The 24,221-nt window shown below is 37.8% G+C and overlaps 1 protein-coding gene and 2 long non-coding RNA genes across 3 annotated transcripts; all 3 read left to right on the top strand.

Annotated features, from left to right (window-relative positions):
• Window positions 1-265: 265 nt before the first annotated feature.
• LOC131024539 (uncharacterized) lies at window positions 266-3,381 on the top strand. The gene is made up of 2 exons (XR_009101901.1): window positions 266-2,609; window positions 3,117-3,381. It is a non-coding gene; the product is annotated as an uncharacterized LOC131024539 (long non-coding RNA).
• A 15,391-nt stretch (window positions 3,382-18,772) lies between these two features.
• LOC131024537 (uncharacterized) lies at window positions 18,773-19,765 on the top strand. Its single transcript, XR_009101899.1, has 2 exons — window positions 18,773-18,927; window positions 19,491-19,765. It is a non-coding gene; the product is annotated as an uncharacterized LOC131024537 (long non-coding RNA).
• A 943-nt stretch (window positions 19,766-20,708) lies between these two features.
• On the top strand, window positions 20,709-21,800 carry LOC131026001 (uncharacterized). The gene has a single exon (XM_057955782.1). It carries the CDS (start codon window positions 20,709-20,711, stop codon window positions 21,798-21,800), a length of 1,092 nt encoding a protein of 363 aa, XP_057811765.1.
• The last annotated feature ends 2,421 nt before the right edge of the window (window positions 21,801-24,221 follow it).

Genomic DNA, 24,221 nt, shown 5'->3' with positions numbered 1-24,221 from the left:
CCAGGTATGCAAATTTCGGGACGAAATTTATTTTAAGGGGGGTAGTATGTAATGCCCCGCTCTTTTAAATATATATTAGATTAAACATGTGCATTAGTTATAAAATTCTTTTAATTATTTATTGTGACTATTTTATTCAGATAATATTATTTCAGCAAAAGTCTGTATAAGAGATACAGAGCTGCGATTTAATATTCAATCATGAATCAATCCAATAATTAAATTATTGGTTTAGCTACACGTTTGAGACCTTGCATTACCAGTTGATTGATTTAATCAATAGTATTAGAAATTTTAGATTTATAACCGATTTCATAAATCGTGTTATTTAAATCGAATTGTTAGAATTATAACTTGAGCTTATGTGAATAATAATTTTATTATTTCACGCTATATGTGTTTAGTATTAAGTCGCGAATTAATTTCGACTTTCACGTATTAAATCTCAAGATTGAGGATTTAATTTATATAAATACGACGAGTATTTATTAAACGAGAATTGGAGAATTATTACAGGAACTATGAGAAATTAGATCACGATAAATAGTCGAATCACTACACTATTACACCAACCCCTCCAACATATATGTAACACCCGGTATTTTCACTACAGTATATGTTATTAATATTATTTTCTATTTTCTATTATTTAAAAGAATAAAGAGAAGTAGAATCACTGAGATGAGATGAGATATTATTAGTCGACTTATTGCTCGACTAATTGAAGTGACGAATGTTATTTAATTATTTATCTATGAGCTTTCTTATTTTAATATTATATAGTGAAGGGATATTTACAAGGTTAGCTTATGAAGGAAGATTTTCTCCTCCTTTTCTTCCAACAAAGTCGTCCCCTTTCCTCTGCCAAACCCTTAGTTTGTTTTTTTTTTAATTTCTTTGATTTCAAGAGGCACTCCAATTATACAAGAGGTTATCCAATAGCGCCACTGCTCGGAGCTTGCTCGACGTGCCGCGACGTCTCATCTCTCCCGACGAAGCGGAAGCTGCCGTTGCTCTGGTTCGATGATGCTGCGTCTTTCTTGGCCGGGAATCGACGCGCCACCGTTGCTCCCTCCTCGGTTCTCTCTCTTTACAACTCAAGGGAGGGTGGGGTCTTCTTCTAGGCTGAGCCCTAGCTGCACTTCCTCGTTAATCGCCATCGCCGTGTTCTGGATTCTAGCAGCGAAAGTTACGCCGCTGCTGTTCCTGGCAATTCCCATCTTCTCGTCGCTCGGCGTCGATCCACGGCTCACCCCCATGGAACAGGGACCGCTGCCTTCCCTTAATCACCTAAAGCTAAGCCCTTCTTCCTCTTTATGTTCTATGGGGTAAATTCAAATGATGTTGTTGTGTACTAGTTAACCCTAGTGGAGTTGTGGCTCTCCTTGCTTGTTCATAAGTGAATTTGGGCATTCTTGAGGTAAGATAGCTAAATATTTGATGCTTATGTAATTGAACTCTTGGGAGCGTGGAATGTGATTATGTGATAAAAATTGGGGGATATTGGGCATGTTACTATGTGTTGAGCCAATTTTGATTTATGAATAAGGGAAGAACTACTTTTAGTATTGATTGGAGAAGTTGTGGTGATTAATTGTGTTATAACTTGCTTGCTTTGTGTTGATGAGTTAAACATGAGTTAAATTTCAAGCTAAAGCATGCTAATGTGTAGTAAGATGATGTAATTGAGTTCCTATGGTTTGTATTTGACAAACGTATGAATTATATGTTAAGTTGAAACAAAGGGGCTTTGCTGTCAGTTTTCGGCTTGACAGGGCAGTATGTTTCGGGGTACTTTTGATGATGTTTTCGTAGTCCAAATAACTTGAAATTTTTACTGTAATAACTTCATCATGTGTAGTCGTTCTCTGCAAAATTTCAGCTAAATCCGAGACCAATAGACATGTCAAACTATTTTCTGAAATGTACTGCACGGAGCAGCAGAGTTCAGCGGCAGATTCTGTCTTTGGTCATATAACTTCTTATCCACTTGAGATATTGTGTTTTTGTAAATTTCTGAGAAATATAGACGTTAATAGCTTTCTAAAGAAGTGAGGTTTATATTTTTCTTTGAAGTGGTTGATTTTATATAATTTTTTCAAAGTTAGGATTCAAATGGGTATGTTTCTTAAACTTGTGATTGGTAGTTAATGGAGATCCTAAACTACTAAACTCAAATTAAGGTTTTATTGTTCTAATTACCTATTAAGGATTATTGATTACTAAGCTTGTTAATATGATAGTTGATGGATATAATTATGTTTATATGATTAATTACTTTGGGATTTTATGTTTTACATGTATGGTTAGTTGTAAACTGATCTCTATGAAATGGATTTGTTTACTTAAAACTTTCTCAAGTAGAGGAATTCCTATAAGATAGGAATATTAGTTTATACTTTCTTAAAGTTCATAAGAGTTAGTATATTGGTTAGTTTAGTTGATTCAACCCTAGCTCTGCAGAAGATTAAAAGTTTATTGGGATGTTATTTATAGCTAATTCTTCTTATCTAGTTATCCAATCTTATTTTAGAATCTTGCTATTATGAAGGTGACAATAGCAATGATAGATAAGTGAGCAAGAGTTCCTACACCGTTAAGCGTATCAGGTGGGCATTACTTTCATATATATCAAATGAGTTTAAATGTTACGTTCAAGCAAGTTATTTCATGACTAAATTAATTGAAGTTATTTCAAATATTGTCTTGCCATAAAATATTTAAATTTCAGTATGATATCTATCTGATGTGACTTTTATTATGCAATCGAATTCGGGTCCTGAGCAGTTGATAGCTATCCTGCCAGGGCTAGTGTACACCAGTGACCGTGAGTCATCTAGCGGGTTGGCCGGTCAAGTGACCGTGAGAGGTGGCCACCTCTCCGGCACACAGTTCCAGATATGATAGACTACAAGAGAACTTAGACTGCAGTCGAACTTTAAGAATCACAACTGAATTTAGTAAGCTTGGGCCTTTTTAGCGAAAAACCCCTTGCTGTACTGCTTATGATGGCATGACAATTTAAATCTTTACGAAGCATGTTATATTTCATAGTAGGCATATGTGCCCACTGAGTATTTTTATACTCAGCCCTGCATGTATTTCTAAATATGCAGGTTGAGCAGCTGATGGAATGGAATGATGTTGAGCGGGTGTTCTTTTGACATTTCAAGAAATGTAACCTTGAGTATACATCTTCATATGTATATCTCACACGTTTTTCCGCTGCAAAACACTTTGATTAGAATAACTCTATGTTATGAAGTTGTGACACGTGTTATTGGATAACCCACCTTAATCAGTTCTCCTTCATGTGTATGTTTTATAAGTATCCAAATGATCATATATGATCCTAGCATCTTATCTATGAGTGACATTCTCATATACCTTAATGTTAAGTAATTGTCCATTTCCATTTCTTATTGTTCACCCCAAGTCATAACCCCGGCTAAATTTGTCATTAAGGGTTGCGGGCTGTGACAGAATGGTATCAGAGCGGTTCGTTCGCTCTGGCCCTAGAAACCTTATTCTAAAGAGTCGAGTCTAGTTTGATTCTTTAGACTTACATGGGTTCATATGGCACCGCTCAACACTCCATTGCATCGTGTTCAATCAAGGAAAGAAGGTAACTGCAGTTTCAACGTTTTAAAGATGTTAATGTTCTAAAATGCTTCATGAATATGTTTATGTGAAGAGCATGTTATGATGGAATGTTGAATGTTTTGCCTTTCATGGCATATTTTTGCAGTCTATGATGTTATGATCAGATGAATGATAGAAAAGTGACATATGTTTTCCCAGAGAACATAGATTGTTATAAGTTGCATGATCACAATTTTAAAAGAACATAGACTACTAGATTAGTAGTATATCTCTACAATCTAGATTCTTAAGGTGATGATGTAGAAGAATGAAAGAGAACTTAGAGCGTTTCAGCTCCCTTAAGAAAATGATGGTTCTTTTGAACTACAAAGAGGATTGAAAAGATATGTACGAGGTAAAGGAAAAGCACAGAATGACGATACGCGACGAATTCAAGGTAAACGTTGCATCAAAGGTTGAACCATAGTCTCTACGTTCAAATGTTCAAGTGCGACGGAATATCAAATCGACTTTTGCTATAGGACAGATTTTAAGAATAGTGTGTTTTGCCTGTGTACGTATGTCTGTGTGTATATGTCTTAAGAGAGGTTTGGGGTTTGAGATCAATAGGATAGAGAACCTTAAGATAAGTTTAGTTGTCATAATGAGCTTATGATTTGTTATGTATAATATGTTCATGGCTCTTCAAGTTCGGGACGATGTTTCCCGTGTGACTGGGAGGTGATGATGTTGGACCTGGCCAGTCCACATGATCCAAATCTCAGTAGACGTCTTTTGGGTTGAAAATCCATGTGTTTCAACTTTCGATTGAAAAGCCAGATGGGCTCTTACTCGAGGTCATTTTGTTCGACCTTGTAGTTAATCATTTCATACCCTCTGGTCAATCTTTTGATTCTCTTGAACAATTTCTACAACACCTTGTCTTGATGTTGTGTTGAGTTTGAGCCTTGCAACTCGTGAGTTGTCATAATAGATCCCCTTGTTTGATAAGACCAAGAAGTGTTAGTCTACCGATGTAGTATACATCTTCATATGTATATCTCACACGTTTTTCCGCTGCAAAACACTTTGATTAGAATAACTCTATGTTATGAAGTTGTGACACGTGTTATTGGATAACCCACCTTAATCAGTTCTCCTTCATGTGTATGTTTTATAAGTATCCAAATGATCATATATGATCCTAGCATCTTATCTATGAGTGACATTCTCATATACCTTAATGTTAAGTAATTGTCCATTTCCATTTCTTATTGTTCACCCCAAGTCATAACCCCGGCTAAATTTGTCATTAAGGGTTGCGGGCTGTGACAAGCTATCAACTGCTCAGGACCCGAATTCGATTGCATCATTGGCAAAGCCAAAGCAGATAGATATCATACTAAAATTTAAACATTTTATGGCAAGACAATACTTGAAATAACTTTAACTCAAAGATTTTGTCATGAAATAACTTGCTCAAAGGTAGCATTAAACTCGTTTGATAGATATATAAAACTGAAATTAACAGTTAAATCATCTCATGCATTCATTCGTATAAGAGGCCTACGACAAGCAGGGGATCTCTATATACGTATAGTAAAAGTAATGCCCACCTCGTTGTGTCTCTGTATCAATGAGTAACGTCACTCTCTCCCTCAAGTCGTTACTTCCCAAAAGGACCTTCATCGTTATGAAGAATTGGTGAGAAGTTATAAAAGAAACCTCGATTAATAATCTAATCTCTTTTATGAAACATTAGTATCTCTAATGTTCATCTCTCTTGATTGTTAATCAATATAACAATTATTATCTCTCGTCATTACTCATTAATTATAACATCCTTATGTTATAATTAGCAGCGCTTCAATTAAAAGAAATATTTAACACATCGAAAAGTCCACTTTCTTAGCAGATCTATTCGCTCTCATCTCGTCTAATTAACCGATTAGAAAGTTAAACTTTCCATTAGGCATGTATTTGAGTCACGGGTCAACAAGAATTGACTATGCTCAAATTCTAATTTCACTATTTCGGCATGACCTATTCATATATAATGTCAGCCACGAGATTTCAACGCGTGAATCTCACTACGTGAACTCGTCTCTCGACTCAAAACTTAACATCTTGACATCTTTTCAACGCAAACCAAACAATTCAAAATCATCAAAACTCTTTATCAGTAAACTATCATTTATACTCGACACCAATTGTTCGAGTGTCAGATACCAACATTTATGTGCGTTAATCATAACTCTCACAACTCACACCATTTAGTCATATCGTATCATCCATCAAAACAAATATAATCAAGTTGTTTTCTAGAAAGTTTTGCTGTTTTTGTGTCATCTTTAAAAATTCATAACAACCAACTCAATCATCATAAACTCTCATACCAATTGATCTCAAAAACTCCATGAAGTGTAGTTCACTCTAAAAATGGTAGTTAACCAAAAAGGTTAAAGGTTTTTGGAGATATTGCTCTTTTAGTGCAGGCTGTCAAAGATTGACAGTTTCTGCCAATTTTGTTTAGGCCATTAGAAACCAAGGCAAACCTTAATAAAATTCCATCAAATTTAATCATCCAAAACTAAAGGTATCCTTGAAGATTTGGTTAAATTTTCACAAGAGAAAACGTTCATATGATCTGCCAAATAAACAATGAAACTCATACACTTTTACTGTTGGACAAATATGACAGCAGAACAGGGCATTTTTGAAATAATAAACTGCTCTGTTTCAGAGGTCATAAAAATCGAAATCTTATGTTTTTAGAAAAGTATTGAAGTCTAGTTTCGTTTAAAAAAAACGGTGATGCAAAATCCTTCATGGATTAATAGATATAAACGTTTTTGTGAAGTCTACCAATAGTTGACAGATTCTGTCAAGGATTTTTCAAAATATCTTTAAAATAGCAAACATCATCCAAAAGACATGAAATTTTGCAGCGACGAAATACACATATCATAGATAAACATACTAAAATTTCAGAGCCATCAAGCAATGAAAACTCATCGAAACATAAGCTTGAAACTGCTGTAAAATTTTGACAGAATTCCAGTTTTAATTTCGTTCAACAATTATCATCCATAAATTGTAAATCAATTAGCATGCTCATGTGATATCGTAGAACACATATACGCAATAATATTCATTATGCAACGTCTCAAACTTCACGAATTTAAATAATCATACTCTAAAAATTTATACAATTTTCGTGCTTGGAAAAATACGAATTTAATATATATCGATTCTAGCATACTCCTAAGCACAAATATCAAGTCAAAACGATCAAACAAAAATCGAAAGACAAGCTAATATGTGAAAAACGGGGCTGCCCTCATGGGTTTCATAGCTACGGTTCGTTCCGTTCTTACTCCCTTCATTAAACATGCTCAACATCTACCCAAGAACAACATACTAAAATTTCACGACGATCCGACGTCGTTTCAAAATAAAGTCGAGAATCGACGTTTTTCGACGTCGACGAAAATCGAAAAGAAAACCATCAAAACGTAGGTAGAGATCTTACCTACTTAGATACGTGATCGAAAAGATGATCGGCGCTCGTCTCGGTGCTCAAATCGGAAGTCAAAAGCTCTAAGCTAATGTTTTCGTATATTTTCATATATCGATTCGTAAGACCAAGCTCCCTTATTTATAAGCGAAGAAGACAATTCTAAATTGTCTTGTCTTCCTTAGTCAACAATTACGACTAAGGAATTCACACTTGAACTGTCTTACTTAGTATTAGAATATATCAAATATATCCTAATCTAGTCCATAATATCTTTCAGTTTTGGTGGGGTAGCCTTAGATATTTAAGATATTAACCCGTTAGTCGTTAAATATCCCGTTTCGTCTCGTTTTAACGACTAATTACCCACATTCTTCGTTACTCACCCTCTTAACTCCTACTCACTTTCATTACACTCGTAATTCTATATAAATATAGAAAACGCAAGCTCGTTCTCGAAATTCTGATAAACGAGCTCGGTTCGTTTATCGAGAAATCCCGATTTACTATTCACTCGTCGTCCAAAAATAAAAACTTTCATTATTGGACTCGTATCGAAAAATTAAGAATATTTCTCGACGACATGCACGTAAGATTTTGAAAGTCGACAAAAAGACGAAATAGCAGTATTTTACTATTCATCGTCAAAAAGTCAAAATTTTGAAAAACGTCTTAACGGACTCAGATCTCACTTCCGAGTTCATCATTCTCATTCAAATAATTATCTCGAATTATTCAAATACTCAAACTCAAATACGGATATAAAATCTCACATCATTCTCACATCATCGAAAGAACATCTCAACATCTTAAAAAAAATAACAAGAAAACTTCATATAACTCCTCATCTCTTTACAAAGTAAATCAAACAAGGGATCTAAACCCTAATTACTCAAACTCAAGAAATTAAACACGTCATCAAAAGCCCGGGTATTACATACCATCCCCCTTAAAATAAATTTCGTCCCGAAATTTGTACCTCCTGTAAATGTTTCGGGCACTTCTCTCACATCATATCATCAAGCTCTCTTTCCACTTCTTTCTAACTATAACGTCTCCACTGGACTTTAACCAGTGCAATCGATTTATTTCTCAATTGTCGAATCTTATGATTTAGCATCATCTGAGGTCTCTCTCTTCATAACTCAAGTCTGGTTCTAAGATCATTTCTTCTTAGTAAACCACATGGTTTGGGTCGGAAATATGTATCCTCTCAATTGTGACACGTGAAACACGTTATGCACATTTCCAAAGCTAGGTGGCAAAGCCAACCTATACGCTATTGGACCTATCTTTTGCAATATCTCGTAAGGACTTATAACTCTGGGTCTAAGCTGTCCTTTAACTCCAAATCTATTCATCCCCTTTGAGGGTGAAACCTTCAAGAAAACTTTGTCTCTTATCTCGAAACTTTGTCTCACATCTTATAGGTAAACTCAATTAGTGGCAACATATTCTCCCGATTTACTCCTCTATCAAGGATAGTAGTTCCTATAATATCTTCTATCGCCTGCTATGATAACATTCATCCTTGTACCCAACTCTTTCTGTAACTCATCCAAAAACGTGATGTAAATTTTTTTTTTTTTTTCTGAGGTGATCTACACCGGTACTCAATGCAATCTTATAATCTCACGAACGTACAATTGTGATAACTTATCTGGTCCATACGCGATTAGGATCGGTATGAAATGTGCAGATTTCGTTAGTCGATCTACAATCACCCAAATTGCTGTATTTCCTCTTTGACTTTTGGGTAAAGCTGTCACAAAATCCATCGCTATGTGATCCCATTTCCACTCGGGAATCTCCAACGGTTTTAACTTCCCATAGGGTCGTTGGTGTAATGCTTTCACTTGCTGACAAGCTAAGCATCGCTCTACAAACGAAGCTATGTCTCATTTCATTCAGTCCCACAAAAATCTATTTTTTTTACAACCTGATACATCTTTGTGCCTCCTGGGTGGGCGGTGTAAGGCGTGTTATGAGTCTCACTCATGATCGTATTCTTAAGTTCATCATCGCGGGGAATGCATCTTCTCCCCTCAAATAAGATAGCATTGTCTGATTTTTTTTTTTATTATTTTGTAACTCTTGAGATCTCCTGCTCTTATCCTTTCTCGTAACTTGTTCATTGTCTCATCTTTCCTTGTGCTTCAATCACCATTTTCCTCAAACTAGGCATCGTCGCAACAATACTTGCTATCGTCCCTGGTGGTTTTATCATCTCTATCCTCATCTTGTCAAAGTCCTTTATAAGCTCATCCTCTCTCGTGAGAATACATCCTAACTTTGACGAGACCTTTCGGCTCAATGCATCGGCTACTACATTGGCCTTGCCAGGGTGATAGTTAATGTCGCAGTTAACATCCTTTACTAATTCGAGCCATCTCATTTGCCTCATGTTAATATCCTTATGCTTGAAAAAGTATTTCAAAGTTTTGTGGTCCGTGAAAATCTCACATCTAACTCCGTAGAGATGATGTCTCCAATTTTTTTTTTCAGGGCATGCACAACGGCTGCAAGCTCTAAATCATGCGTTGGATAATTTATCTCGTGGGGTCTAAGTTATCGTGATGCATAGACTATAACTCTTTCTTCTTGCATCAAAACACATCCTAGCCCACTCTCTAACGCATCTGCGTAGATGGTATACTCTTTATCCATTTCTAGGACTATCAGCACTGGTGCTGTAGTCAATTTCCTTTAAGCTCTTAAAAACTCTCTTTACACTCCTCTTTCCAATTGTACTTAGCTTCTTTTCTCGGTCTTGCTATCGTGGAAAATCCTTCAATAAACCTCTTCTAGTATCCTGCTAAGCCTAAAAAGCTGCGAATCTCGTTAGGCGTAGTTGGTGATCTCCACTCATGTACAGCTTGTACCTTGGCGGGGTCAACTTTAATTCCTTCAGATGATACAATATGTCCTAGAAAAGTTACTTCGTTCAACCAAAACTCGCACTTGGTGAATTTGGCAAAAACTTCTCAACTCTTAGCGTTTCCAACATCGTTCTCAAATGTTTTGGCGCTCCTGCTCATTCTTCGAATAGATGGGAATATCATCTATGAAAACTAGGACAAATTTATCCAGTTATTGATGAAAACTTGATTCATGTGATCCATGAAAACTACTGGTGCTTTTGTCAAACCGAATGGCATAACTACGAACTCATAGTGCTCATACCTCATTTGAAAAGCTGTCTTAGGTGTATCCTTCTGTCAAAATTTGAACTGGTGGTAATATGATCTCAAGTCAACTTTCAAGAAAAAGCTCGCTCCTCGTAATTGATTAAACAAGTCATCTATCATTTGGTAAAGGATATTTGTTCTTGAGTGTCAATTTATTCAGCTCTCGATAATCTATGCACATTCTCAACGTGCCATCCTTCTTTTTGACAAAAAGGACTGGTGCTCCCCACAGGGATACACTAGGTCTAATAAAACCTAACTCAAGCAATTCTTGTAGCTGGATCTTCAGCTCTTGTAGCTCCTTAGGCGCCATTTTATAGGGTGCCTTCGACACTAGTGCTGATCCAGGTTCTAGGTCGATAGTGAACTCCAACTGTCTTGTTGGTGGCAATCCTGGTAAGACCTCGGGAAATACATCTCTATATTCTCTTACCACTGCTACATCCTCAAAGTTTTTTTTTTTTTTTTTTTTACTTGATTCTCCTTCATCATTCAAGTAAACTAGGTAAGCTTGTGCTCCTTTCTTCTTTACCAATTTCGACGCCTGAAGTGCCGAAACGATTGGAACTCTATTCTTTCTATCAATGCCGTGAAAACATGTCTGTTCCTTCCCAGGTGGTTGGAAAGTTATCTGTCTTTTCTTACAATCAATCGGGGCAAAGTTCTCTGCTAACCAGTCCATCCTTAGAATAATGTCTACGTTCCACATAGGCATTAAGTGCAAGGTTCTTGTTTTCATCTTTAGTGATCCTAACTCAAGCTCTAAGTTAGAAATCATGTGAGAAACTGTAGTAGCTCTTCCTACAGGAGTGATTACTCTCAACTCGGGACTAGCTCGTTTTGGTTCGAGTTTGAAGGTAACATGCTTCAAATACTTAAAGAATGTGAGGCTCCTGTATTAAACAGGATTCTAACTGATGCATCCAATAACTTGCCCAATACTACCTTAAAGTCCTGCCTTAAACCGGCACATAAAACTCAGACATCTCATCATCAGTATCCATCTTCTGATGAGCAAATCGTGATAGCTCACAGAATTCTCGGTTATACTCTACAACCGATTTCTTTCCTTGCATCAAACTTCGATAGTCAGCCTCTTGCTGCTTACTGTACTCCTTGGTACATATTTCTCAAGAGTAGCCTTGAATTGTTCTCAGGTGTAGTTTACCAGTTGCTCGGGTGTTAAAGTCCTCTGACGTGCCTCTCACTAGTCTTATACATCAAAAGAATCTACTAGGATAACTCAAAAGTTGTAAGGGTTCAACCCTAGAATGACATCAAAACAAATTGTTCAAGAGACTCAAATGAATGACCAGATGGTAGAATGAAGTAACTACCAGGTCGAACAAAAATGACCTAGAGTAAGAACCCATCTGGCTTTTCAACCGAAAGTTAAAACACGTGGGTTTATAAACCCAAAACACGTCTACTGAGATTTGGATCATGTGGACTGGCCAGGTCCAACATAATCACTCCCCAGTCACACGGGATATACTATCCCGAACTTGGAAATTCTGTGTCTTCTAAACCCTCAACATACTATACATAACAAAACTTAAGTTCACACCAGCAAGCTAAAAGCTTAAACTCAGGGTCCTATGTTCTAGACTCTTGTTTCGAAAGTTCAATATTTTTTTACTCTCCTCTCATGTTGCGGTGGTGGTGGCGGAGTATTATCCCGCCTATCCTTCACATCACACTCTTGATGACATCTTTGAGGCATTTTTGAAATCACAAAAGGAAAACTCAACTCGACCAACGCTCTAAGCATCCTCAAAACTCAAGTTCAATTTACTAACTCAACTTTAAGGAAACCCTCACGGTCACCTTAACATTTATCTGTAAGGCAATAAGCACTCACGAAATGCTAACAAAAAGACCACTCTGGTCAACCTAATATATCCATCAGTAGAATGCCTCTTTTTAGAGGGCTTACATAAAGGGGTTATTTAAACCCTACAAAAACCATAGTATCTATCGTAATGTCCCTTCTAAATCGACACCATTAATAGTACTATGTCTCGGTCTGGACCTCCTACGGTAATTGCTACCAGTTAACTCATCTAGTTGCTACTTTAGCACACTAGGAACATCCATCTATTTAACATCAGTAGGGTACTATATTCGCATGCTTATCTATCAGCATGTCAAAAGCTCAAGTATCAGTATCTTCTAAGTAAGTTATATAGATCGCAATGTAATTGAAACTAATAAAAAAACAAGGGTGTACCGCTCATACTCTCAAGATCATCCTTAGCTCTAGTCTACATCGACTTCTCTTCTCATCCTCATCAACTCTAGCCCTCCTCGGCTACTTCTCATCCTCATTATCGTTTATCATTTATCATCTTTGGTAACTGATACTCAAAGATCGACTCGATATCTACTACACTCTTCTAGAGTCCCTGGTAGAAAACAGGCATCCAGTCAGTAGATCCGCATAGAAAATCTGGGCATCTGTAATAAATCCCATCTCCTGTGGGTCCAGCACTCAAGACGACACGTCCCATCATATTGAGAGGCTTTCTTCCTTGCTCAATCCTACCACTCGATTGGTAGCACGGGGACTAGGTGCACGATGCCATCCAGTCTAGTAACAACTATAAGGCTTTCATCCTTTCATAGTCTATGAACATGTGTTTGAAAATCTGCTAGGGTATCTCTGTACCACATACTGTACGCCTCGTCCTTGTATCCGATCTTTCCTGAGTTCGATCTCACAGCAGTCCACTTTCGTGCAGTGCCAACAGTCCTGGCCAACCTATAAGGAGAACTTAAAGGTGACTCTAGGAACTAACTCTACTTGGCTCCAGCAACAGAAATAAACAAAACATAACTTAGCAAAACTCCTACTAAGTAGTACTGTTCTCTTAAAACTCAAGCTCAAAACATCTAAATTCTCGTCTCGTCCCATCTTTACATAGTAGGTAACCTCTCTAAACAATGATATTAGATCCCTCAATCTAAATCATCGTGACTCAGTAAGACAACTCAACAATTCTCTCTCAAAGCCATCTCCAAAGACTATGGCTCATGATACCTCCTCAAGTACCATTAAGGTTGCGTGAGCAAAACTCGCGTCATAAAACATCTCAAACATATCGTACAATATCTCATTGCAGCATGTTAATAACTCATCATTAATCATGCTATTATACTCAAGCTCATAACTCAAACTCATAACTCATACAAACAAGTACTTAAAGCAATTGCTAATTCTCTCAAGCTTTAGCTCTAAGTTCTCATTTCATCCTTCTACTTAGTAGAAAATCTCTCTTAACAATGACATTAGATTCCTTCATCTAAATCATTGTGACTTATCACAACTGCTCAAACAATTCTCATCACAAAACATCTCAAATACATCACATCATAACTCATAATTATGCATCCTCAATCATATAACATCATATGATATAAACGCTCTCATGATTCATCATGTAACGTCAACATATGCTCTTACAACATAATAACTCATTATTAATCATGTTGTAATCCTCAAACTCAAACTATGCATCTTCAAAGTATAACATCATAACTCATCATATAACCTCAACAACATGCTCTTCAAAATTTAACGTCAAACAAACTTTGAAATTTTACATACCTCGTTGAGCCTGGTGTGATGGTGCGCTGAGCTCACGGTTGTTAATAACTATTAGTCTAGTGACTCATTCTAGACTAAACTCAAGACTTCTAATTCAGAGCTTTCCTTCGCTCTGATACCACTCTGTCACAGCCCGCCCTAACTAGGGATAGTTAGGCCGAGTGATCCACGACTAGGGATGGGGTTAAAGAAGAAGGGGAAGAAAAGGGGCGTCATTTATAGCCGTAAAACTTACTCATCTTAATAAAACTCGTCATTTTTATTCATTAATACTCAATTGAAAACAGTCTATGAAAGACTGCATAAAAGTTAATTAATATCATTAATCAAGTTATACATCATATGCAACCATTCTCTTAAGACTCAAAGTATGACATAACATACTATAACATCAACAACATCTTGCAGCGGAAAGTAGCTAGACATATGTATGAAGACATATTCTAGACAGGTTAACTATTTATTAACAACCCTGGAGACTCCGCTCATTGCAGCACCATCATCACATCAGCTCAACCTGCACATTTAGAAAACATATGCAGGGCTGAGTACAAAAGCACTCAGTGGGCACGTATGCCTAGGTATAAAAATACATGCTTCAAAACTATAAATTGTCATGCCATCATAATCAGTACAGCAAGGGAGTTTTTCGCTAAAAAGGCCCAAGCTTACTAAGTTCATTTGTGATTCTTAAAGTTCGTCTGATCAGACTAAGTTCTTTTGTAATCTATCATATCTGAAACTGTGTGCCGGAGAGGTGGCCACCTCTCACGGTCACTTGACCGGCCAACCCGCTAGATGACTCACGGTCACTGGTGTACACTAGTCCTGGCAGGATAGCTATCAACTGCTCAGGACCCGAATTCGATTGCATCATTGGCAAAGCCAAAGCAGATAGATATCATACTAAAATTTAAACATTTTATGGCAAGACAATACTTGAAATAACTTTAACTCAAAGATTTTGTCATGAAATAACTTGCTCAAAGGTAGCATTAAACTCGTTTGATAGATATATAAAACTGAAATTAACAGTTAAATCATCTCATGCATTCATTCGTATAAGAGGCCTACGACAAGCAGGGGATCTCTATATACGTATAGTAAAAGTAATGCCCACCTCGTTGTGTCTCTGTATCAATGAGTAACGTCACTCTCTCCCTCAAGTCGTTACTTCCCAAAAGGACCTTCATCGTTATGAAGAATTGGTGAGAAGTTATAAAAGAAACCTCGATTAATAATCTAATCTCTTTTATGAAACATTAGTATCTCTAATGTTCATCTCTCTTGATTGTTAATCAATATAACAATTATTATCTCTCGTCATTACTCATTAATTATAACATCCTTATGTTATAATTAGCAGCGCTTCAATTAAAAGAAATATTTAACACATCGAAAAGTCCACTTTCTTAGCAGATCTATTCGCTCTCATTTCGTCTAATTAACCGATTAGAAAGTTAAACTTTCCATTAGGCATGTATTTGAGTCACGGGTCAACAAGAATTGACTATGCTCAAATTCTAATTTCACTATTTCGGCATGACCTATTCATATATAATGTCAGCCACGAGATTTCAACGCGTGAATCTCACTACGTGAACTCGTCTCTCGACTCAAAACTTAACATCTTGACATCTTTTCAACGCAAACCAAACAATTCAAAATCATCAAAACTCTTTATCAGTAAACTATCATTTATACTCGACACCAATTGTTCGAGTGTCAGATACCAACATTTATGTGCGTTAATCATAACTCTCACAACTCACACCATTTAGTCATATCGTATCATCCATCAAAACAAATATAATCAAGTTGTTTTCTAGAAAGTTTTGCTGTTTTTGTGTCATCTTTAAAAATTCATAACAACCAACTCAATCATCATAAACTCTCATACCAATTGATCTCAAAAACTCCATGAAGTGTAGTTCACTCTAAAAATGGTAGTTAACCAAAAAGGTTAAAGGTTTTTGGAGATATTGCTCTTTTAGTGCAGGCTGTCAAAGATTGACAGTTTCTGCCAATTTTGTTTAGGCCATTAGAAACCAAGGCAAACCTTAATAAAATTCCATCAAATTTAATCATCCAAAACTAAAGGTATCCTTGAAGATTTGGTTAAATTTTCACAAGAGAAAACGTTCATATGATCTGCCAAATAAACAATGAAACTCATACACTTTTACTGTTGGACAAATATGACAGCAGAACAGGGCATTTTTGAAATAATAAACTGCTCTGTTTCAGAGGTCATAAAAATCGAAATCTTATGTTTTTAGAAAAGTATTGAAGTCTAGTTTCGTTTAAAAAAAACGGTGATGCAAAATCCTTCATGGATTAATAGATATAAACGTTTTTGTGAAGTCTACCAATAGTTGACAGATTCTGTCAAGGATTTTTCAAAATATCTTTAAAATAGCAAACATCATCCAAAAGACATGAAATTTTGCAGCGACGAAATACACATATCATAGATAAACATACTAAAATTTCAGAGCCATCAAGCAATGAAAACTCATCGAAACATAAGCTTGAAACTGCTGTAAAATTTTGACAGAATTCCAGTTTTAATTTCGTTCAACAATTATCATCCATAAATTGTAAATCAATTAGCATGCTCATGTGATATCGTAGAACACATATACGCAATAATATTCATTATGCAACGTCTCAAACTTCACGAATTTAAATAATCATACTCTAAAAATTTATACAATTTTCGTGCTTGGAAAAATACGAATTTAATATATATCGATTCTAGCATACTCCTAAGCACAAATATCAAGTCAAAACGATCAAACAAAAATCGAAAGACAAGCTAATATGTGAAAAACGGGGCTGCCCTCATGGGTTTCATAGCTACGGTTCGTTCCGTTCTTACTCCCTTCATTAAACATGCTCAACATCTACCCAAGAACAACATACTAAAATTTCACGATGTAACACCCCGCCTATTTATATTAAATTTAGAATTATTTTGAACTTAGATTAAGATGCTTTATGCCGGAGAAATGAAAATGAGTTTATTCCAACAAAATTATTTTCAAAAGCTTTTATAAAATTTAGTCTTTTGAATTTATGTGCATTGCATAAATTGAATTATATGAATGTGATTAATTCTATATGCTAATATTATTTTTAATACTACATGATTTAATTTAAGTCTAAGTTAGGCTTTAATTATTTTGAATGTGTTGGGCCTCGACAAATATTATTTTGGGCCCTAGTTCCTTGTTAATAATTAAGCCCAAGATTCATTTTTTTTAAAAAGAGAAGCCCAATTGCTGCCAAGTACAGCAGACCACCATGCGCCCACTCTTTGACTCCTTCAACCACCACGCGTGCTCACTCTTTTGCACGCTCCCTACCATTTTTGACTCCTTCACCCACGCTTCTTACCTTAACATGTTCATCCTACTCCCTTAAATATTCCCCCTTATTCATCTAGTTCCTCACCCCAGCAACGAAGTTCAAACAAACAAGATCACCGCATAACATATCAGAATTCATTCAATCAAGGTTTTACCTTCTAAACTCCAACTTATTCCCTCTGCATAAATGACAATACGATGCATCCTATCTATGTATGCTGTTTTACTTCTACAACTTAACAAACCAACAAGCATGAGTAGCAGCCCCATAACTGAAGATACAAGCTTTATATATATATCTGCATATATACATACATATATGATGCATGTTTGAGATAAAAGGAGAAGAAGTTGAGTTTGAAACTTTGATTTTTATTCCTTGTTTTTAAACTGCGATGCTTGAGTCGGGCCGCTGCCTCGAGTCGAGTAGAGTCTGGGCGGCGACGGTGGCTGCAAAGAGCAGTTGCTGTCGACCGGAATTGAGCAGGATGAAGGGGTAGATGGGTGGTAGCAGCGGCCATTTCTGCGGTCTGACAGAAGGCGAGACCGGAGGCGGAGGCGCAGCCTGTAGCTGCGTCGTCGTCGGAGAGAGATGAGGGAGGCTGGGCTTGGCGGCGGTGGTGCCGCTGCTGCCCAGCCAAGGACGGACGGAGGGGAGTGACAGAGAGGAAGTTTCAGAGGGCGTTCGGCGGCGGCAGTGGGCTTCGTCTGCTGTTGTTCGCTGATCTGTTTCGAGGGACGTCAGGCGGCGGCGGTAGACCTTGTCAGCTGCTGCGGCCGCCGATTTAGAGAGGGGGGCGGTCGGCGGCAGCTTTCCTGCTGTAGTCGCCGGACTGATTCAGCGAGAGAAAGGTGAGAGGGTGGTGCGGCGTTGGTAGGAGACGAGGGAGAAGGGAGTCAGGGAGCGGCGTGGCCGGCGGCGGCTATGGAAGCCGGAGAGGAAGAGGGAGGCGCAGCAGCTGCTGCTGCGCCGTGCGTGTGTGTGTGAGGTGTGTGTGCGTGAGTTGTGTTTAAAGTGAAGAAGAAAGGGTTTGGAAGTTGGGCTTGAGCCTTGGGCCGACTTTAGTTTTTCTGTTGGGCCGATTTTTTTCTTTCAGTTGGGCCAGTGTTTAATTAAATGGTTGGAACTCATTTTATTTAAACTTGGGCTGCCATTTTTTTTATTTTTGGGCTGCGAATCTTAAAACAAAAACATGGGCTTCCATTTAATTGTTAGACTTCTTTAATTGATTTATCAATTTAATTCTTTAATTTGGGTTTAAATTAATTATTTTTGAAAAAGTTTGCATAATAGTATTTTCTTATTATGTGCATATGTTAAATATATTTATTTAATTATGTGAGTTAAAGCATGAATTAATTTTTGCATCAAACATTTTACATAGAATCATTTATGATTAAATTGGTTTTATTATTAAAAATCGAATAAGGATATTGTTGGTGTCCTTGACTCATGAATTTATTTTCTTAAATATTTAATTATTAAAATATGAAAACCCGGCTAAGTGAATCATAGGATGATAAGCACTTCACTATGACTTAAGATTAGATTCGGGAGACCTATTAAGATTATAGATTTCTTGTAGGCTTTGTGGATCGTGAGGACTAGCACTGCTATACCAATTCAGAGTTAAGAATAAACGACAGGCTTTGCCTATTCAGGTGGGCTTATTTACCAAATGTATGGTTTAGCTATTGAGCTTAAATGTTTCAATGAAATAAAAACTGTTTATCCGATAAAATATTTTGTGCACTCTGCTCTGTTTAAAGCTCGCAACTATGAATCGATCGAGGTTCTCTCTTGACCTAACACGTTATTTGAGAATTGTGTACACCTCTTAGCTGACTCGGTGGGTTGATCTCCATTCGGGCACTAATCATGTATGAGGCGTTATAAGGGTGCTCGACGGGATGTGTTCCGGAGCATTGGGTCCCAAATGGGAACTTGACTGGGTTACGCCCTCAGTTCAAGTAAAGCAGGAGTAATGGATCCGTCGGTGGCTAAAAGGTCCGGGATCACAGCGAGTAACGGAAAGGGAGTGTGACAATTGCGCGCAATACAATAAAATGTTTTAACATGCTTAGAAGTTATTTCAATTTAAAACCTTCTAAGTCATGTCAAGTATAATTGGATAAACTGCTCTTATGATTATGAAATGTTTATAAAATGCTAGCCCACTAAGTACATTAGTACTTAGCCCAAAATTACTTTCAAATGTTTTCAGGTTGATTGGTCGGTGCTGACGGGGCAGAGCTGAGGCTAGGGTTCAACTCCGTATTTTGTCTTCCGCTGTTGCATTAGCTCTTATTTGTCTTATGTTTCTCTATCTTAAAAACTTTTATGTTAAATTCTAAATTATGTTTCTTATCGAGCTTAGACTCTCAACTCTAGCACTATGTTATTTAATATTGGTTATCAGAAGCATGAAACCAAACTTGTGATCCTAAGATTTAGAATGTTATTAATTGATTACTATCAGTTGATTTATGTCTTTCTTCACTCAAAGGGCGTTGCCCGACTTCTTATCCTATTATTTGAATTTCACAAGGTCATTCCCTTGTTCATTTCTATGATTTTAGTCGCACCCCGATTATAGTTTATTCCTTCAAGAATTGGGGTGTGACAGAATGGTATCAGAGCATAAGTTTTCTTTCATGTCTCTGATAACCGTAAGCTTCTAATGTCGAGTCTAGAATAGTACCTCTAGGCTTCTAAGAAAATTTGTTGACCCTCAGCTCGCCGTCACACTGCCGCAACAAAAGGTACGACTTAAAAATTTCAATGATTTTAAATGCTTACAAAGTTTTTAAGAAGTGCGCGCTTTCAATGTATGATGTTATATGAATTGCTTATTGCTTTCATATCGTATTTTGAGCCTTTAACTCATATAACCAATGTATGTATGTATGTCGTGTTTGGGACTACCCGAGCCCTTAACGAATCAATGAATTTATGGTCGAGTTAGATTTCATTAATCTTTCCGGCTTAAGAAAAATTTTATGAAAGGGGCATTTATTGTCCATATGTTTAAAGGTTTCAAAAGAAACAAATGATTAAATGAATGAAAAGTTTTATGTTATCGTGTTAGGTCCACTGCCTGTACGATATGAATGATGAGTCTCTTACAAACCGTTTGAGTACTACCCAAGGATACTTTAGAAATGTTAGTCGTGAAAGCTCCGCTTGATCGATTTAAGTAAGAAATGATAAGATAGCAACGTTTAACATAGATATGTTACAACGTAGAAGAAATGTCATGAGATTAAGGTTTCACTTAAGTTATTCCACTTAAGTTTAGATTAGTTCCCACATAGAACTAGTCTTTCACATGGTTACACTATAGAAGCGATATATCTCGTGTATATCTATATATGTATGTATGTATGTATGTATGTATGCCGAATGAGTCTCTTCGTCTGCTGATTCTCGTCCGTCAATCAGAATGGAAGGTGCACCAAGAGGACGTGGTAGAGGGCGCGGACGTGGCCGTGGGCGCGGTAGGGGATTTGTACCCGAAGAGCCTATTCCACAAGTAGCACCAAATCGCACAGCCGAGGAAAAGTTTCGCAAGGAAAAACCTCCAACGTTTGATGGATTGGGCGAACCTGCGGATGCCGAGAAATGGGTTAGGGCAATAGAACGGATCTTCAACTACATCCGTTGTGATGATGAGGATAAAGTGGCGTGCGCAACTTATCAGTTGGTGGACGAAGCTGACTTTTGGTGGGAGTCAGTGAGGCGGACAATGACTGACGAACAGTGGGAGAATTTCACATGGGAAGAATTCAAGGCTGAATTATATGAGAAGTATATACCAGGATGTTACCGACAGAAGAAACAGAATGAGTTTTGGAATCTGAGACAGAAAACGGGAACTGTGACCGAGTACGACAGGGCATTCAATCAGCTATCAAGATATGCTCCGACGTTGGTGGACAGTGATGAGAAACGCGCAGAGAAGTTCAGAAACGGACTGCGTCACGAGATAGCGATTTCCCTAGCAAGTCAAGGAGGTCTCACATACGCGCAGACATTGAGCAGGGCTCTTACTATTGAGTCATTGTTGCCTAGGGAAAAAGGAAAATCCCTCGAGCAGTCTGGATTTGTACCATCTCAAGATGGTAGTAAGGGAAAGAGAAAATGGAATGAAGGAACTGGTGGAAACATTGGAAATGGGAAGAAACCATGGGTGGCGAATCAAAATCAGAACCAACATCAAAATCCACAACCTCAAGCAATGGTTCAAACTCCTTGCCCAAAGTGTCAAAAACTCCACCCGGGAGAATGTCTGAAAGGAATGAACGTCTGCTATAACTGCGGGGAGGCCGGGCATTATGTCTCGACGTGTCCAAAGAAGGGAGGAAGAGCACCACAACAACAAAATCCCGGGAACCAACAGCGACAAAACCAAGGTCCTAGAGGAAATCAGGGGCAACCACAATACGCTAGGGCCTATGCCATTAACCAACACCAAGCAGCGGGAGATCACGGAAACCTGGCAGGTACCATAATGTTTTCGACGTGTCGATTATAACTCTAGTCAATATTGGAGTATCCTATTCTTCCATTTCATATGCTGCTTGTAAGAAATTAGAATTTACGCTACAATCATCAGTAACAACGTTAGAAGTTAGTACAACTGACGATGAAAGACTGCTACTAAGGACGTCACCGCGAACTCAGAGCTCGATATAGGCGCCGAAACATTTAGACATACTTACATGTTATTTCTATGATAGAAATTGACGCAATCCTCGAAATTGGTTGACTTACTCAAGTCAGCGCCACGATACTTTTAACAAGAGAAAGATCCCTCTTCAATCTTCAGGAGAGGACGAGACAAGTTTCCACGACATAACGACGTACCGGAGTTTGAGGAAAATTTTCTAGTTTGCTAAACGATGTCGCGCTGTTAGGGAATTAAGTACGTATATGATTTAGTGCCGCACAAGAGTTGAGTGGAATGAAAGTCTAGTATCCAAACTAGATAACCCAGATATGCAATTTCGAGGACGAAATTTTTATAAGGAGGGAGGAATGTAACACCCCGCCTATTTATATTAAATTTAGAATTATTTTGAACTTAGATTAAGATGCTTTATGCCGGAGAAATGAAAATGAGTTTATTCCAACAAAATTATTTTCAAAAGCTTTTATAAAATTTAGTCTTTTGAATTTATGTGCATTGCATAAATTGAATTATATGAATGTGATTAATTCTATATGCTAATATTATTTTTAATACTACATGATTTAATTTAAGTCTAAGTTAGGCTTTAATTATTTTGAATGTGTTGGGCCTCGACAAATATTATTTTGGGCCCTAGTTCCTTGTTAATAATTAAGCCCAAGATTCATTTTTTTTAAAAAGAGAAGCCCAATTGCTGCCAAGTACAGCAGACCACCATGCGCCCACTCTTTGACTCCTTCAACCACCACGCGTGCTCACTCTTTTGCACGCTCCCTACCATTTTTGACTCCTTCACCCACGCTTCTTACCTTAACATGTTCATCCTACTCCCTTAAATATTCCCCCTTATTCATCTAGTTCCTCACCCCAGCAACGAAGTTCAAACAAACAAGATCACCGCATAACATATCAGAATTCATTCAATCAAGGTTTTACCTTCTAAACTCCAACTTATTCCCTCTGCATAAATGACAATACGATGCATCCTATCTATGTATGCTGTTTTACTTCTACAACTTAACAAACCAACAAGCATGAGTAGCAGCCCCATAACTGAAGATACAAGCTTTATATATATATCTGCATATATACATACATATATGATGCATGTTTGAGATAAAAGGAGAAGAAGTTGAGTTTGAAACTTTGATTTTTATTCCTTGTTTTTAAACTGCGATGCTTGAGTCGGGCCGCTGCCTCGAGTCGAGTAGAGTCTGGGCGGCGACGGTGGCTGCAAAGAGCAGTTGCTGTCGACCGGAATTGAGCAGGATGAAGGGGTAGATGGGTGGTAGCAGCGGCCATTTCTGCGGTCTGACAGAAGGCGAGACCGGAGGCGGAGGCGCAGCCTGTAGCTGCGTCGTCGTCGGAGAGAGATGAGGGAGGCTGGGCTTGGCGGCGGTGGTGCCGCTGCTGCCCAGCCAAGGACGGACGGAGGGGAGTGACAGAGAGGAAGTTTCAGAGGGCGTTCGGCGGCGGCAGTGGGCTTCGTCTGCTGTTGTTCGCTGATCTGTTTCGAGGGACGTCAGGCGGCGGCGGTAGACCTTGTCAGCTGCTGCGGCCGCCGATTTAGAGAGGGGGGCGGTCGGCGGCAGCTTTCCTGCTGTAGTCGCCGGACTGATTCAGCGAGAGAAAGGTGAGAGGGTGGTGCGGCGTTGGTAGGAGACGAGGGAGAAGGGAGTCAGGGAGCGGCGTGGCCGGCGGCGGCTATGGAAGCCGGAGAGGAAGAGGGAGGCGCAGCAGCTGCTGCTGCGCCGTGCGTGTGTGTGTGAGGTGTGTGTGCGTGAGTTGTGTTTAAAGTGAAGAAGAAAGGGTTTGGAAGTTGGGCTTGAGCCTTGGGCCGACTTTAGTTTTTCTGTTGGGCCGATTTTTTCTTTCAGTTGGGCCAGTGTTTAATTAAATGGTTGGAACTCATTTTATTTAAACTTGGGCTGCCATTTTTTTTATTTTTGGGCTGCGAATCTTAAAACAAAAACATGGGCTTCCATTTAATTGTTAGACTTCTTTAATTGATTTATCAATTTAATTCTTTAATTTGGGTTTAAATTAATTATTTTTGAAAAAGTTTGCATAATAGTATTTTCTTATTATGTGCATATGTTAAATATATTTATTTAATTATGTGAGTTAAAGCATGAATTAATTTTTGCATCAAACATTTTACATAGAATCATTTATGATTAAATTGGTTTTATTATTAAAAATCGAATAAGGATATTGTTGGTGTCCTTGACTCATGAATTTATTTTCTTAAATATTTAATTATTA

Source organism: Salvia miltiorrhiza, chromosome 5, assembly GCF_028751815.1.
Source record: "Salvia miltiorrhiza cultivar Shanhuang (shh) chromosome 5, IMPLAD_Smil_shh, whole genome shotgun sequence".
Lineage (NCBI taxonomy): Eukaryota > Viridiplantae > Streptophyta > Magnoliopsida > Lamiales > Lamiaceae > Salvia > Salvia miltiorrhiza.
The sequence above is the reverse complement of the archived record's forward strand: the minus strand, read 5'-3'. Positions and strand labels throughout refer to the sequence as shown.